Consider the following 15028-nt stretch of genomic DNA (forward strand, 5'->3'; position numbering starts at 1 on the left):
CGTTCCTTGCTATAGATCAGACAACTGATCCAGCGACAATGCGTTCCTTGCTATAGATCAGATAACTGATCCAGCGACAATGTGTTTCTTGCTATAGATCAGACAACTGATCCAGCGACAATGCGTTCCTTGCTATAGATCAGACAACTGATCCAGCGACAATGCGTTTCCTGCTATAGATCAGACAACTGATCCAGCGACAATGCGTTCCCTGCTATAGGTTCATCAGACAACTGATCCAGCGACAATGTGTTTCTTGCTATAGGTTCATCAGACAACTGATGCAGCGACAATGCGTTCCTTGCCATAGGTTCATCAGACAACTGATCCAGCGACACTTGACTCAACAAAAATAGTTCATACGTCAAATACATTACATACACTACTTTTCCAGCTACTGCTATCCAGTTACTATGAGAACAAGCTAATTAGGTGAAGGTTCTTGTCCTCTTATTGGGCCCTGCAGACAACACGTTAATATCACTTCTTTAATGCTAACAATGTTCTGCTGATATCCCTAAGGGTGCATTGATTTTTACATTATTACTCCAGCTACTTGCATTAGGTAATTAGGGTGAATGCCGTCTTTTAGTTCTAACAAAACAATGTCTGTCCCTTGACATCAGTACCGTCCCTTGTTATTCCAGTTCTTAGAATATAATTATGTTTAAGTGTTCTATTGAGTCGCGTGCCGCAGTGCCATCATCCCGCGTTGACTCTTAATGATATGTCAATGCACTAAGATCCGTGTCTATTTCACGTGTAGCTCGCCCAACTAATTCTATTTGTTAGTCTGGTGGCGAGAAAAAAAAAAGGATGGGGGGCGAACTTAGTGTCAATGTTTTGAACTAGTAGCGTTGAAACTCGGTGACTGGCCTACATCCCAAATGCCACCCATCCAGGGAATGATGTCACCTTGGATCTTTTCTGCTGACACTATTCATGAGACTCAATGGTTGAAACTCTCACCGTGGTGTCAGCCGTCTCACTTCTAGTCAATTTTATTTTTGTCTCGTTTAGTCATATCTTTCGGATTCGTTCTATCATCTTTGCATTTCGATAAACACACGTAACTATAGCGCCAGCTCATATTTTTTTTTTGCGAAGAATTTAGATACGGACAGAGAGGCATTACACCGTAATTAAACAAGGAGTAGGTCTGTCCAGGCTGGCGGGAAGGGGCTTGTATGTAATATATATTTATTTCAAAGTTTAAAGAGAGTTATTCTATCCTGAAAAGAAAAGATAAACGAGCCGAAGAGTAACGATCTGAAGTTGATGTACAATTCCGTGTGGAAAAGAATCTCCCAATAAAAAACAATTACGTATAACAACGTTTTTCAGCCTGGAATAGGCCTCGTGTGTGTGTGTGTGTGCCTACCAAAAAGTTGTGTTTTTTTTAATTAAAAAAAGCAGGGGGGGGGGAGGCTCTAAGCAAATACTTGTAATGGTTGATAATGCTGCAAACCTAGAAATAATCGTATCTGTGTATAGAGGGTAAAATAGGTGTGGGTGAAAACATAGATTTGGAATGCTTAGTACACGTGACGTTAGAAAAAAAAAAACAGGGGTTAAAAAGCAGAAGCCAATTATCAGCCTTTAGTTACTGTCAATTATCAGTTGGCAGGTCATTTAGCTAACAGGCGGGCTTGGTGAAACAACAATAGAATCTGTACTTATCATAACATGAAACATAAATTGCGAAACATCTCTCTCTCTCTTTTCTCTCTCTCTTTCTCTTGTTTGATATCGCCAGTCATACTTTGTTTTATTGAAACTATACATCTAGACTCTAGTAATAAGGAAACAGCAGCAAATTACACTGTTTAGATTACAAAATGCCCGGTGTCTTGACTGTGTTTTGCAAAGCCCAACCACCAGTCTAGGCTTGTCATGATAAATCCTTGTAGGACTTCTTGTCAAACTTACTTCATGTGCTCTCTCACACACGTGCGAACTAGTCATATGACTAACTGATCAAGATGGTGTAGGAACAGTCTGCGAGTATAGGGTGACGTGAATCGTGCTTTCAACTACCAGAGCCTGCTATCATCGCTACAATGAAGGCCTACTTTTGACCATGACCAGAGAATGTTTACGTGTTGAAATAAAGCTTTGGCGGTGCGAACTTTTAGATGCGCAAATGTGAAACATTCTGGACTCGATTTATTGATTGCATAGTTCTCTCTATTATATATCGTTTGTTTTTTGTTTGTTTGTCATATGATGGCACTGTCTTCTAACATGACCAAGTAGAGGCGACATCCCCTCTCATATCTTTTGAAGACTCATGTTTGTTTTACAAAAGCTTATTTCAACTCACACCGTATGTTTGTCTGTGTGTCTGTCTGGCCAAAAGTTAGTACACGTTATTTCTCCGACACCCAATCTCGGATCAAGCTGAAATTTTGCACAATTATTTCTTTTACCTGACAACACAAGAATCGATATTAAAAAATTAACAACTTTGTTAATTAACTATTGGTAATAAATGATTTTGTTTGGCATCTAAAACAAGATTAAGAAAAAGTACTTGACTGAAGTGGTGGTACAAGTTGAATTAGTCCCCTTTATAGATTGTCGTCTTAGGCTTATTACAAATTGAATGGCATGTCTGATCCAAACAAATTGATACACTTAATAGAAGCTTTGTTTTTTTAAGAGTATTTTTTTTATGTGTTTGAAAAGGATAGCCATACCTTCTGTTTCAAATGAGTAGGCTATAACTTGACCATATTTTTCATTTACAACCGCTGCTTGCCATTTGACAGTCTAACATTGTACAGCTGGTAACCACTTTCTTATCAGTTAATGCTCTAGTCTAGAAGATTGTTGTTTTGTTTTTTTTCTTGTGTTTCGCTACAATCGGCAAAAAAACATCTGTCCATTCCATTAACTTGCATTTGATAGTAGTTACTTTTGAGCCCTTTCTAACATCTTAAGTGTCAGTATAAGAGTCTATTGTCGGAAAGAGATGGCTAGACTAGAAAAACAGAAAAAGTAGGGGGGGTTATCTTTCTCTTTGTAAGAGTAGCCCATTTTAATGTCAGCTCACTTTTTTATTCACAAAATTTAGGTCTAGTTACTTGCCCTTGTTCTCATTAAGTCTTGGTAGTTAAAAACTATACAGTCATTCTGATACAATGCAGTGTAGTCAGTGCACACTAAGTCAGTGCACTTCCAGTCATCTACTTAGTTTTGCACTCTCTAGTCTGGGCACAGATTTTATTGAAACATTTGGGGGCACCACTCCTTTGACTAAGAATAGTTCTGCCACACATACGTACTAGTAATCTTCAAAGAACAGTTAACAAAGACAGTGTCGGCAGTACTGTGCTTTAAGCTTCGATTTCATCTCCTTGATTTTAGCTTTGAGAACATAAAACAGATTTTGTCTTTGATGTAGCTATATATAGACCTTGCACAGTTGAGTTTTACAATAAATTATAACAACAATAGAGAGCTATTCATGAAAATCAAAATAGTAACACTGCAACCTGTATGTGTTCTTAAGAAACTTTTGTGCCTCTCTCACTGTTCTAGATGTGTCAGAGCTTACAGTTACTAAACATGCTGCCCTGCAACAATGATGAACTAATTCTGTTACTATATTTAACTTAATTTGACTTAAATAATGCCTGCACTACTAATGTAAATTCGCTTTATTTATTGGCCTGTAAAGTTCTCTCAGTAATTAAATACTTCAGTGTTGTGTGGACCACCTGACCTGAGTCATGATAACCAGGCCTGGCTGGAACTAGAAGGAGAGTAGATCTGGCAACAGATGTGAGAGCTTAACACTTGTGCAAAAAAATGTTGACTTAATCTTGTTATGTAAAACATAAACAAAATAGCAATGCTTTAGATCAAACATACACTCAAAGTGATAATAATTCAAATGAAAATGGATGGCTCCTGGTCGTGAGGTTTGCGCGCTGGACTGTCGTTCGGATTTATTGATGGTCGAGGGTTCAAATCCTGCCCGCTCCCATCCCCCGTCGTCCTGCGGGAGGTTTGGACTAGGAAGTAAACTATCTTCAACTCTGAAGGAACATCCGAAACATGTAAAACATTTTACAAAACAAAACATTTTACAAAAACAAATGTGGGTTTGTTTGGCATAAAAGGATTTAATATAAAAATTCTAAAAATAAACTTACTTGAGAGTGAGAAAAATATTCTCTGGTATTAGAGCTGAATAAAGAGTGGACCTTTATGTTGCTTGTGCTGAAACAAAGTGATGACAACTTCAAGTTGTAACTTGTCCTAGTAGTGGCGAGAACACACTGAGTTATTAATAAGAAGAACAAGTAGTAGTAGTCTTTTATTATATTCGAAGAAATTTGTCTTACAATTGTACATCACACTTAACAATACACTAAAATGATAGCAAGATGAAATGTACCAACATGAAATATAAGCTCATAACACAGTTTCACTTAGACATTACTCAAGGGGTTTACATCAGAAAGTTGGATTTTATTCAATGATTTAATTGTGAGGAATAGTTAAGAGACTAACTACATCTATATAATACCAAAGAAGTGGTAACCAGAAATGTCCAAGTCAGTAACAGTACCAAGCAAGACTGACATAAGGAGAGATGAACTTCTTACAGGTGTCTCCTGTTTATGCTTTTATTCAAATGTGAGCATTTTGCTCTGAGCCATGGCATAAGATTTAAATGATTAAAAATAAAGCAGGTAACATGCTTTCTACCCATATGTTGAAGAAACTTTACAAAACATTTGAAGAGTCATGACTTATTAACTGTACAAAAAAAGGGTTTATAACGTTAGACTTAATAAAAAAAAATATAGGAAGGCTGGGCTATTTAGCTCTTACTGCTTGTTAAAACATTGATTTATTGTCGTTGTTAATCAATAGATTTGTGGGCTCAGCATAGAAGTGGATTGTACACTTTTTTTTTTCTAACACCTGTTAATATTTACTAAAAATGTTAGATTGTGCAAGGTAGGTTTCATGCTGGGACACTGATGACTTAATCCTGTATTGATTTCATCTTTTAATATCTGCAATAGGTTAGGTTAAAAAACAAATGCTTCTTGGGAGAAAGGGGCAATTCTTTTTGTTTATTATCTATAATATAAATGATGTGTGTAATCAATGAACAGGAATTGTGCTCATATATTAAGAAAGAATCACAGTTAGTCGTTGATATTAGCTTATTAATTTGGTTTTACAAAAAACTGAGGGGTTTTAACTTAGAATTCTGATATATATATATATATATATAGGCCCTCTATATATACATTTTTAATTGTAGATTTCACTTGAGTTATGTTTGCTGAGTGAGTAAGGCAGCTGGGAAACATATTCCCTTCTTGTATAGGTCTACAAAAGAAATTGGACCATAGCAGACTGAGCTGACAACAGAAGCATGAATGACACTTATACAAAAGCAATCATTACAATAGTACTCTTATGTCTCCTGTATGTTTCAGCCATTCTCACATTTATCAACTGCTGCAATGTCAAGTGGGCCACCCGGGTGCAGGACATCTTCACTTTCACCAAAATATTGGCTCTGGTCATCATCATCATCACTGGTGTGGTCAAACTGGCTATGGGTGAGTCGATGCTTGAGTGCTCTTCAACAAATCTGACAGCAAGTCAATACTCTTTGTTTTTTTTTAAATTGAAATGAGTTGTAGAATAAAACCTCTTTCAATTCATGAAATAATAGTGTTTTTTTAATTCCTAAGTTAAAAAAAAAAGATCACTAATTCAAATAACTTTATATATGTAGAAAACTATTTATATTAAACTCTGCCAACATTGAAGTGAATTATTAAATTAAATGCCTCCCAGTCCTAGTTTTACTCATTTTGTTGAATGACATCATTGCTGCAGAGATAAAAAGGCATTGAAATACTCTTACTATTATAAGGAAATTGTGAAAATAAAAAGCAAATAATTTCAAAACTATGACAAAACTTTATTACTGGTGGATATTGGAGCTTGTGAAAAAAATTTTAATTTTATTTTGTTCCATGAGATTTAGTAGGTTTGATTATTGTACATCATTTTTTAACATTGCAATGTTGACAACTTTTTTATCTTTATCAATGGCAGGATCAACAGAGAACTTTGAAGCTCCTTTTGAAGGATCCACTCAGGAACCAGGAAGAATAGCCTTAGCATTTTATTCAGGACTTTTTTCATACTCAGGATGGTAAGGATTGCATTTGTATTTCATTTACTTTTATCTACCTAAAATAAAGAATTTTTTGGTTGATTAACAAAACATTAGTTAAGTTTTTTTTTTAGGGAAAGGGAAAAAGAAAGGGGGGGGGGTGAATAATGATTATTAATTATTTTTTTTTGCTTTTATTTGAAATTTTTGTCTTAAAATCAGATAAGCAACTCACCTTCTCTTTATCCCTCTAAAGTCATTTTACTGTATTTGACATTATTGTTGACAAAAATAGCACAATAACTATAGTATTAATCTAGGATTAAATGTAATGCATAACTAAGTCACAGTAAGACTTAGAAAATCTTAATATGAAAATCAACATAGCCACCATGATTTTGATTCCCAAGCTGCTTGTTTTTATTGTGCCTGTTAACTTAGACACCAGGTTATCCTTGTTGGCACATGAGTTTAAAAAAGGAATTTATTGGAATGGAGAGAATGGTTTGTTCCTTTGTCCTAAGCCCGTTTAATGAATCAATTCTATGTTTATTTACCAGGAACTATTTAAACTTTGTCACAGAAGAAATGAAAGATCCTTACAAGTGAGTTATTTATAACTTGTCACGTTTGTTTTGTTTATTTAAAACATCATGTCATTTCAAGTTTTTTTTTTGTTGTTTTTTTTTACCAAAGCCTGGTGTCATATAGATCTAGGTCAGTCATTGAAACATTTACCTTATTAGTTTTCCTGGTGTCATGTATGATGTAAATTGAAACATGCTTATTCTTGGTCCTTTTCACAAAACATTTAAGTTTAAGGATTCCAGCCATTCAAATCCAGAATAATTCTGGGCACAACATGGCCTAAATTGTGCCAATGTGCCAAAAAAAAAAAAAAATATAAAAAATTAAATGCCAGAATGATTGAGTTACCATTAGAAGAAGAAGAACATAATTCTACCCATTTAGAATTTTTTAATTAGATTTATTATTTTATGGTAACTTTGAAGTAAATGGTTTTATTTTATTTTTATTTTTTGGATAGAAATTTGCCGAGAGCAATCTGGATCTCACTACCACTTGTTACAGTCATCTACATCCTTGCTAATGTGGCTTACTTTGCTGTGATGACTCCAGCTGAGATGTTGGCCTCTGACGCTGTCGCTGTGGTAATAAGTCTGACACTCTTTTTGAAAGAAAAGAAAAAACAGCTGTAGAAGTATTTTAGTTTTTTTTTTTTTGTGTTAATAACTTGAAATGTTTACTTTTTAAAATGTATTTTTACAGCTGATCATAACTTTTTTTTTTATAGACATTTGCTGACCGTACACTTGGAGTAATGTCCTGGATTATGCCAGTATTTGTAGCTTGCTCAACATTTGGGTCTTTAAATGGAGCCATTTTCACGTCCTCAAGGTAAACAGTTTGTTTTGTCTAAAATAATTTCTAAATTGTTTGATGAGAAACATTTCACAGCAAGAAGGGAAACATTTTAAAGTTGTAATCAGTTAATGTCTATGACAAATCTTCACTTTCCAGAACTTAAAGTCAGGCTCCAGCCACCCTCTCTTGTTGCTGGACTGGACAAGTGAATTTTTAGAAAAAAAAAAAAAGTAATATATGCAAAAATATTCACGGATCACATTTGACTAAAGGCATGATCATGCTTATGGTCATGAACAGCGTTTAAAAAAAAACTTGTTTGTTCCTTTTCTCCTGTGTTTCCCAAACATTTGACTAAAGTGTACCCTTTTATCACTTATGTAACACTTGAGTACCCCTCACTTTGCATTTACGAGAAGAATGAACATATAAATGGGTATTTTAGAAAAAATCCACATAGTTACTGAGGTGCAATGCGTACCACCTCCAAAGTCTTCCAGTACCCCTGGGGGTACGCGTACCCCACTTTGGGAAACACTGCAAGTTTACTCTGTCAGACTGTATCAGTTCTACTTGTTGACTAGGGCACATGCTAACGAATCAGAGGTCTGTGTGTAGTCACTCAATGAACTTATCTATGTGCTGTGTCTGTTCTATTTCTATGAATGTTGTTGTTTTGATTGGACAAAGAGTACTTTGTAATCACAAGTTACCAACAAGCATCAATAAAGCTGTCCCAGTCTTAGTCTTCTGTCTTAAATTCAAAGTACAAAAATTGCAAATCTACTGAAGTGATTAAAAAAGATTTAGGACTAAGGTATTTGCCACAAACTTGGAATCCATCCTTTCAAAAATAAATTTTAAATATTTCTCTAATGAACCACAATTAGTATTTTGTATTGTTTGATCTGCTTTGTAACAAAAGCAAAGACTTGACCAAATGTATAGATGCAGACATCGTCTGACATAGTTACTAAATTACTTTAGATGCAAAATATTGTTCCTTTTTTTCTTTTTACTCCCTTACCATCTGTGACAAAATGTCAAAGTTTGCATACCATGATTCATTCTTAGCATTTGTAAGTGTCTAGAAGAGTAACTTAACTCATCCTTCTACGCTTTTATATTTTTTTATATGTGCACATGTAAGTTGACCATGACCTCCCCCCACCCCCAACCACCTTTCCTGTTTTTCATCTTTTCCTATGCCAGGTTACATTATTGTGTCATGGCAAGTCGCCAACACTTGACCAGTTACATGCCCCTCACTTTTATCAACCAGAAAAAAAACAACAACACTTTAGCTAGTTAGTCAGCTAGTCACACTCCAACCCCAATCTGTCTTCTCAGCTAATTAGTTTTCACAGCTGCTGTTTTAATTTACCAGTGAATCTTCCAGCACCCAATCCAATCATGCAATCTAGCTAGCTCTGTTTATGTTTTCTCAACCACTACATTCTAGAAATACGAATACAACCTTTCTCTATCAACCATACTCTATCAACCTTTCTCTATCAACCTTTCTCTATCAACCTTTCTCTACCAACCTTTCTCTATCAACCTTTCTCTATCAACCTTTCTCTATCAACCTTTTTCTACCAACCTTTCTCTACCAACCTTGCTCTATCAACCTTTCTCTACCAACCTTTCTCTACCAACCTTGCTCTATCAACCTTTCTCTATCAACCTTTCTCTATCAACCTTTCTCTACCAACCTTTCTCTACCAACCTTGCTCTATCAACCTTTCTCTATCAACCTTTCTCTATCAACCTTTTTCTACCAACCTTACTCTACCAACCTTGCTCTATCAACCTTTCTCTATCAACCTTTCTGTATCAACCTTTCTCTACCAACCTTGCTCTACCAACCTTTCTCTATCAACCTTTCTCTATCAGCCTTTCTCTATCAACCTTTCTCTATCGACCTTTCTCTACCAACCTATTCTCTACCAACCTTGCTCTATCAACCTTTCTCTATCAACCTTTCTCTATCAGCCTTTCTCTATCAACCTTTCTCTATCGACCTTTCTCTACCAACCTTTCTCTACCAACCTTGCTCTATCAACCTTTCTCTATCAACCTTTCTCTATCAACCTTTTTCTACCAACCTTTCTCTACCAACCTTGCTCTATCAACCTTTCTCTATCAACCTTTCTCTATCAACCTTTCTCTACCAACCTTTCTCTATCAATCTTTTTCTGTCAACCTTTCTCTATCGACCTCTCTCTAGCGACCTTTCTCTACCGACCTTGCTCTATCAACCTTTCTCTATCAACCTTTCTCTATCAACCTTTTTCTACCAACCTTTCTCTACCAACCTTGCTCTATCAACCTTTCTCTATCAACCTTTCTCTATCAACCTTTCTCTATCAACCTTTCTCTACCAACCTTTCTCTATCAACCTTTCTCTATCAATCTTTTTCTGTCAACCTTTCTCTATCGACCTCTCTCTATCGACCTCTCTCTATCAACCTTTCTCTATCGACCTTTCTCTATAAACCTTTCTCTATAAACCTTTCTCTATCAACCTTTCTCTACCAACCTTTCTCTACCAACCTTTCTCTACCAACATTGCTCTATCAACCTTTCTCTATCAACCTTTCTGTATCAACCTTTCTCTACCAACCTTGCTCTACCAACCTTTCTCTATCAACCTTTCTCTATCAGCCTTTCTCTATCAACCTTTCTCTACCAACCTTTCTCTACCAACCTATTCTCTACCAACCTTGCTCTATCAACCTTTCTCTACCAACCTTTCTCTACCAACCTTTCTCTACCAACCTCTCTCTATCAACCTCTCTCTATCAACCTTTCTCTATTATTTCAGAGAATGACTGACAGTAACATGAAAGATGTCTATGAACTATACCTATAAAGTTGGGAAGTACAGTTTCCCTCATGGTTTCATTTTCATTCTTTGTCTTTCACAAACATTCCTCCTTTAATTAGATTTCTGTCAATTGCAACTTTCATCAGTAGCACTTGTCTTCACTTTACCAGGTTGTGGTAGCCAGTTCAGGTACATACTTTATATCAACATAATTGTTTCCTTTTAAAGATTTTACTAACCCAATTTTCAGTCTACATGATTCTTGGCTTTTAAAAGTAATGCCCCTCTCCTTTGAAATTTATATGCTTTTATTATACATTTTTTTAGATTACTGCTAATTTTAGCATATATTCAGTTAAACATTGTATATTATGAATATTTATAAATAGCCAAAGTTTCAATGACACATTTGACCTGACCCATATTTTTCTATATTATTAGCCCATATAAATGGTTATATATTTTAAGTCACTCTGGGGTGATAGCAAAGGAGAATTTTGGTGATAATTCTTTAGAATGAGTTTTGATTTATATAATTAATAGGAGATACAGACAGACACATTCTAATTTACTTTGTATATTAGATTATTTCTTAATGTTATCTGCTTCATCCTTTTTTTTTTACATGCAGCCTATTGTGTGAAAATGCAGGTCATAACTGAGCTTGCGTAGTCATGGGAAACCCTGCACTTATCTTTAATCTTCGGAATCAAAGACATTGAAATTATTTATTATTACTATTATTATTGTATGAAAATATCTCCAACCAACTCGCATTTGTTTTGTCATAAAGGATAACTTATGTTGTTTTTTTTAATGTAAGGTTGCTGTTTCCTTATTGATAAATGTCTTGTTAATAGCAAAAATACAGTTCCCATTTTCAAGGGTCATAACCATGTCATTGTAAACACACAGTTAACTACACTATGAATCTCATTTATGTTACATTTAAATACTCTTTACAATCAGATCTCATCCTAATTAATCCAGTATCTCTACAGGCCTGGCTAGGAGATTCATTTATGTTATCCTGATGTCTCAAACATCTATACATATACTTGCTGTACAGCTGTTTATCGTTACTTGCCAATCATTGTGAGAGTACTGCATTGTTTATTGATCAAGTTTTTTTGATTCTACTGTTTACTTCTTACTCGTTACTGATTGCTGCTTATGTTTGAAGACTATATCACCCATTACAGTGATCTACTGAACTGCTATTTTACAGTTACCTTAGATCGTTCCTACAAATTCTCACTAAATTTTGAGAAGAATCCAAGGATTCTAAAATCTACATTGGTCTATTCTGATGACGTAACGAAACCAAGGGTTGATTCAGCTGATAAGTCACTCTACACTGGGGACCTCATGCCTCAACTACACCTAAAAAATTAATTGATAACACTTGACTCTGCTCCTTATTAGGGCTTAGCTCATAATACATTTGATTGGCCACACCCTTCGCAGGCCTGCATTCAACATCACAATACAAGCCCTCACCTGAACCTCCAAGGAAAATGGAAGAAGGGATGACCCAGAAATACATGGCGCTGAGATTAGGAAGTAGATGTCAAGCAGGTGTGCAGGTCATGGGGACCAAGATGCCTGGAGGAAGCTGCTTGATGAACTATGCCCCAGATGGGACGACATGCTTATTATACATTAAAAAATATTGTAAATTAAATTTCAATTTTATACTCTATGCCAATATAGGCTGGTCTTGCTTTGATTGTCAGAATGGTCCTATCTGCAACATTAACTATCCTACATGCTTATGACTTAGATGGGAACTGACTAGTAAGCTTACTAGTCTGAAGTTCTCACTGACCTAAACAACTTGTTGCATTTGCTTGCTTTTTAAACTTTGTATTTATTGATACAGTGATTTGGAAGCAGATGGGTAAGACATGGGAACAGTTGGAGAGACTCAACCAGAACCGAGACGCCTGGAGGAAGCTGGTTGGTGGCCTTTGCCCCAGATGAGATTTATTGGGTTCATTGACTTATCATGCTTTATATTAAAGGAATTACAATTGTTACCAGAGTTGGCCTGTAGACGTCTGTCATGTCCAAATCATTGTGTTCAACATAAAAAGCTAAGACCCAGTGAAAGAATCTATTGTATTATCATCTAGGTCTGGCAGTTTGATATCACCCTTAGCAAAGTTCCAGTATGACCATTAATTAATGATACTGACATAATGTTATGAGTTTGCTAATAAAAAAAAAAGTGATGAAAAGGTTTAAGGAAGTAACCTGTTTATTGCTTAAGACTAACTGCATTTTTTTTTTCTTTTCCAGGTTATTTTTTGTTGGTGCACGTCATGGTCATCTCCCTGGTTTCCTAGCAACAATCAACATGAAGCACTTCACCCCCCTTCCGTCTCTTCTCTTTGGAGTAAGCCTGAGTGTTGTTGTTGTTTGTATTTTAGTCAATCATTAAAATGATGTCAAGTTTGCTGTTTTTATTTTTCTATGAATGGCCAACAGTTAAAAATAAAGATAGGCATACATATTATTTGCCTCTTCCCCCGCCCCCCACCTAAAAAAAAAAGATTATCTATAGATCTTGTATTATCATATTGGATAAAAACAAAACAACATTCACTGATTGATTTACTGTAACTTTCTTATAAGCTTTTTTCATTAATTTAAATTTTATTGTTGCAAAAAAAAAAAATAAAAAATTTCCCCACATATCTGCTGTGGTGTGCTTCAATAAATGTATATCTCTTCACTAGTGTGTGACGTCACTGATCATGTTGTCATCCAATGACATCTATGTCCTCATCAACTATGCCAGCTTTGTGGAAACTTTGTTTATTGGTATGTCTGTGAGTGGGCTGTTGATACTGAGGGTCACCAGGCCAGATCTTGAGAGACCTATTCGTGTAAGTTGACGCTTTGTAACCACCAATACACTTTCCAGGCCAGATGTAGAGATGTATTTGTATAGGTTGAGATACAGACAATATTAGACCTAGAGCAAACAGTCTGTACTAGATGTAGAGATGTATTTGTATAGGTTGAGATACAGACAATATTAGACCTAGAGCAAACAGTCTGTGCCAGATGTAGAGATGTATTTGTATAGGTTGAGATACAGACAATATTAGACCTAGAGCAAACAGTCTGTACTAGATGTAGAGATGTATTTGTATAGGTTTAGATACAGACAATATTAGACCTAGAGCAAACAGTCTGTGCCAGATGTAGAGATGTATTTGTATAGGTTGAGATACAGACAATATTAGACCTAGAGCAAACAGTCTGTGCTAGATGTGTTGTATAAAGCTAATTTAAAATGTGGTTTTCCTGAAGTCCCATCATTTTAGAGTAACATAGTTACAATTATTTTTTTTTATAAAGAGTTTTTTTTTTGTAATAAACACTAACCAATAATTTTAAAAGTTACACACATATGAATGAATTAAATATTCTGAATGATACAGAATGAATGTGATTGCTAATTACAAAACTATTCGATAGAATAAAAAGAAAACACAGAATACGTCCTTTACTTTTCTTAATTACCAGCAATGTTCAACTTTTCCTTTTTCATTCATTTTGCTTTTCACAATCAAAAACAAAGGAATTGATTGAAATATCCAGGCTGAAACTAAAAATCATCATGATCATGACCACTAAAAACTCCATGAAACCCTTCTGTACAATGTTATTCTCTGTACAATGTTATTCTCTGTACATTGTTATACTCTGTACAATGTTATTCTCTGTACATTGTTATACTCTGTACAATGTTATTCTCTGTACATTGTTATTCTCTGTACAATGTTATTCTCTGTACAATGTTATTCTCTGTACAATGTTATTCTCTGTACATTGTTATTCTCTGTACAATGTTATTCTCTGTACAATGTTATTCTCTGTACATTCTTATTCTCTGTACATTGTTATTCTCTGTACAATGTTATTCTCTGTACATTCTTATTCTCTGTACATTGTTATTCTCTGTACATTCTTATTCTCTGTACATTGTTATTCTCTGTACAATGTTATTCTCTGTACAATGTTATTCTCTGTACATTGTTATTCTCTGTACAATGTTATTCTTTGTAAAGCTAAACTTCTTTGTCTACAGCCTTTTTTTTTAAAAACTTCTTTTTTGCTGCAAGTTTCAGATTTGGTACTTAAAAAATTCAACATCACACGTCATTACGCTACATTGTAAACTAAGTTGTTCTATTTACTGTTCCAGATTAGATTGTCTGGCTCATAATAGGTGGCTGTTAATGAAATAAGGATTTGGGATTGTATCATTAACCAAAGCATTGGCTCACCATTTATTCCTAGCTGATACATTATTACATCTAGTACATTTTAAAAAAATTTTATTTGTTTTTGTAAATTTCATGTTGTGCATTAATGGAATTTTTTTTTTTTAGGTGAATCTTTTCTTTCCAATCTTCTATTTCATCATCTGCGTGTTTTTGATCATAACTCCACTGACCACCTCCCCGAAGGAGTGTTTAATGGGACTAATCATGATCTTAACCGGCATTCCAGTTTACGTGTTAGGTGTTATGTGGGAGAAGAAACCCCAAGGATTCAGAATAGCTTTCTGTGAGTCAATTTACCAACCATTCTGTATTTGTATTTGTAATATTTGTTTCTCGTGGCCATTGTTAGTGACC

General features: G+C 35.0%; 1 protein-coding gene across 5 annotated transcripts in view; it reads left to right on the plus strand.

The window, feature by feature from the left end:
• Window positions 1-15028, plus strand: part of LOC106074856 (Y+L amino acid transporter 2-like) — a 61385-nt gene that overhangs the window by 39570 nt on the left and 6787 nt on the right. For all 5 annotated transcript variants that reach the window (XM_056036991.1, XM_056036993.1, XM_056036992.1 and 2 more), the window contains exons 3-10: window positions 5466-5591; window positions 6097-6196; window positions 6718-6762; window positions 7206-7329; window positions 7473-7576; window positions 12675-12771; window positions 13115-13264; window positions 14780-14957. In XM_056036991.1, the coding sequence (XP_055892966.1) occupies window positions 5466-5591; window positions 6097-6196; window positions 6718-6762; window positions 7206-7329; window positions 7473-7576; window positions 12675-12771; window positions 13115-13264; window positions 14780-14957 (924 nt within the window). The remainder of the gene's footprint in view (window positions 1-5465; window positions 5592-6096; window positions 6197-6717; window positions 6763-7205; window positions 7330-7472; window positions 7577-12674; window positions 12772-13114; window positions 13265-14779; window positions 14958-15028) is intronic.

The sequence above is a fragment of the Biomphalaria glabrata genome, chromosome 7 (genome assembly GCF_947242115.1).
Source record: "Biomphalaria glabrata chromosome 7, xgBioGlab47.1, whole genome shotgun sequence".
In the NCBI taxonomy this organism is placed as follows: domain Eukaryota; kingdom Metazoa; phylum Mollusca; class Gastropoda; family Planorbidae; genus Biomphalaria; species Biomphalaria glabrata.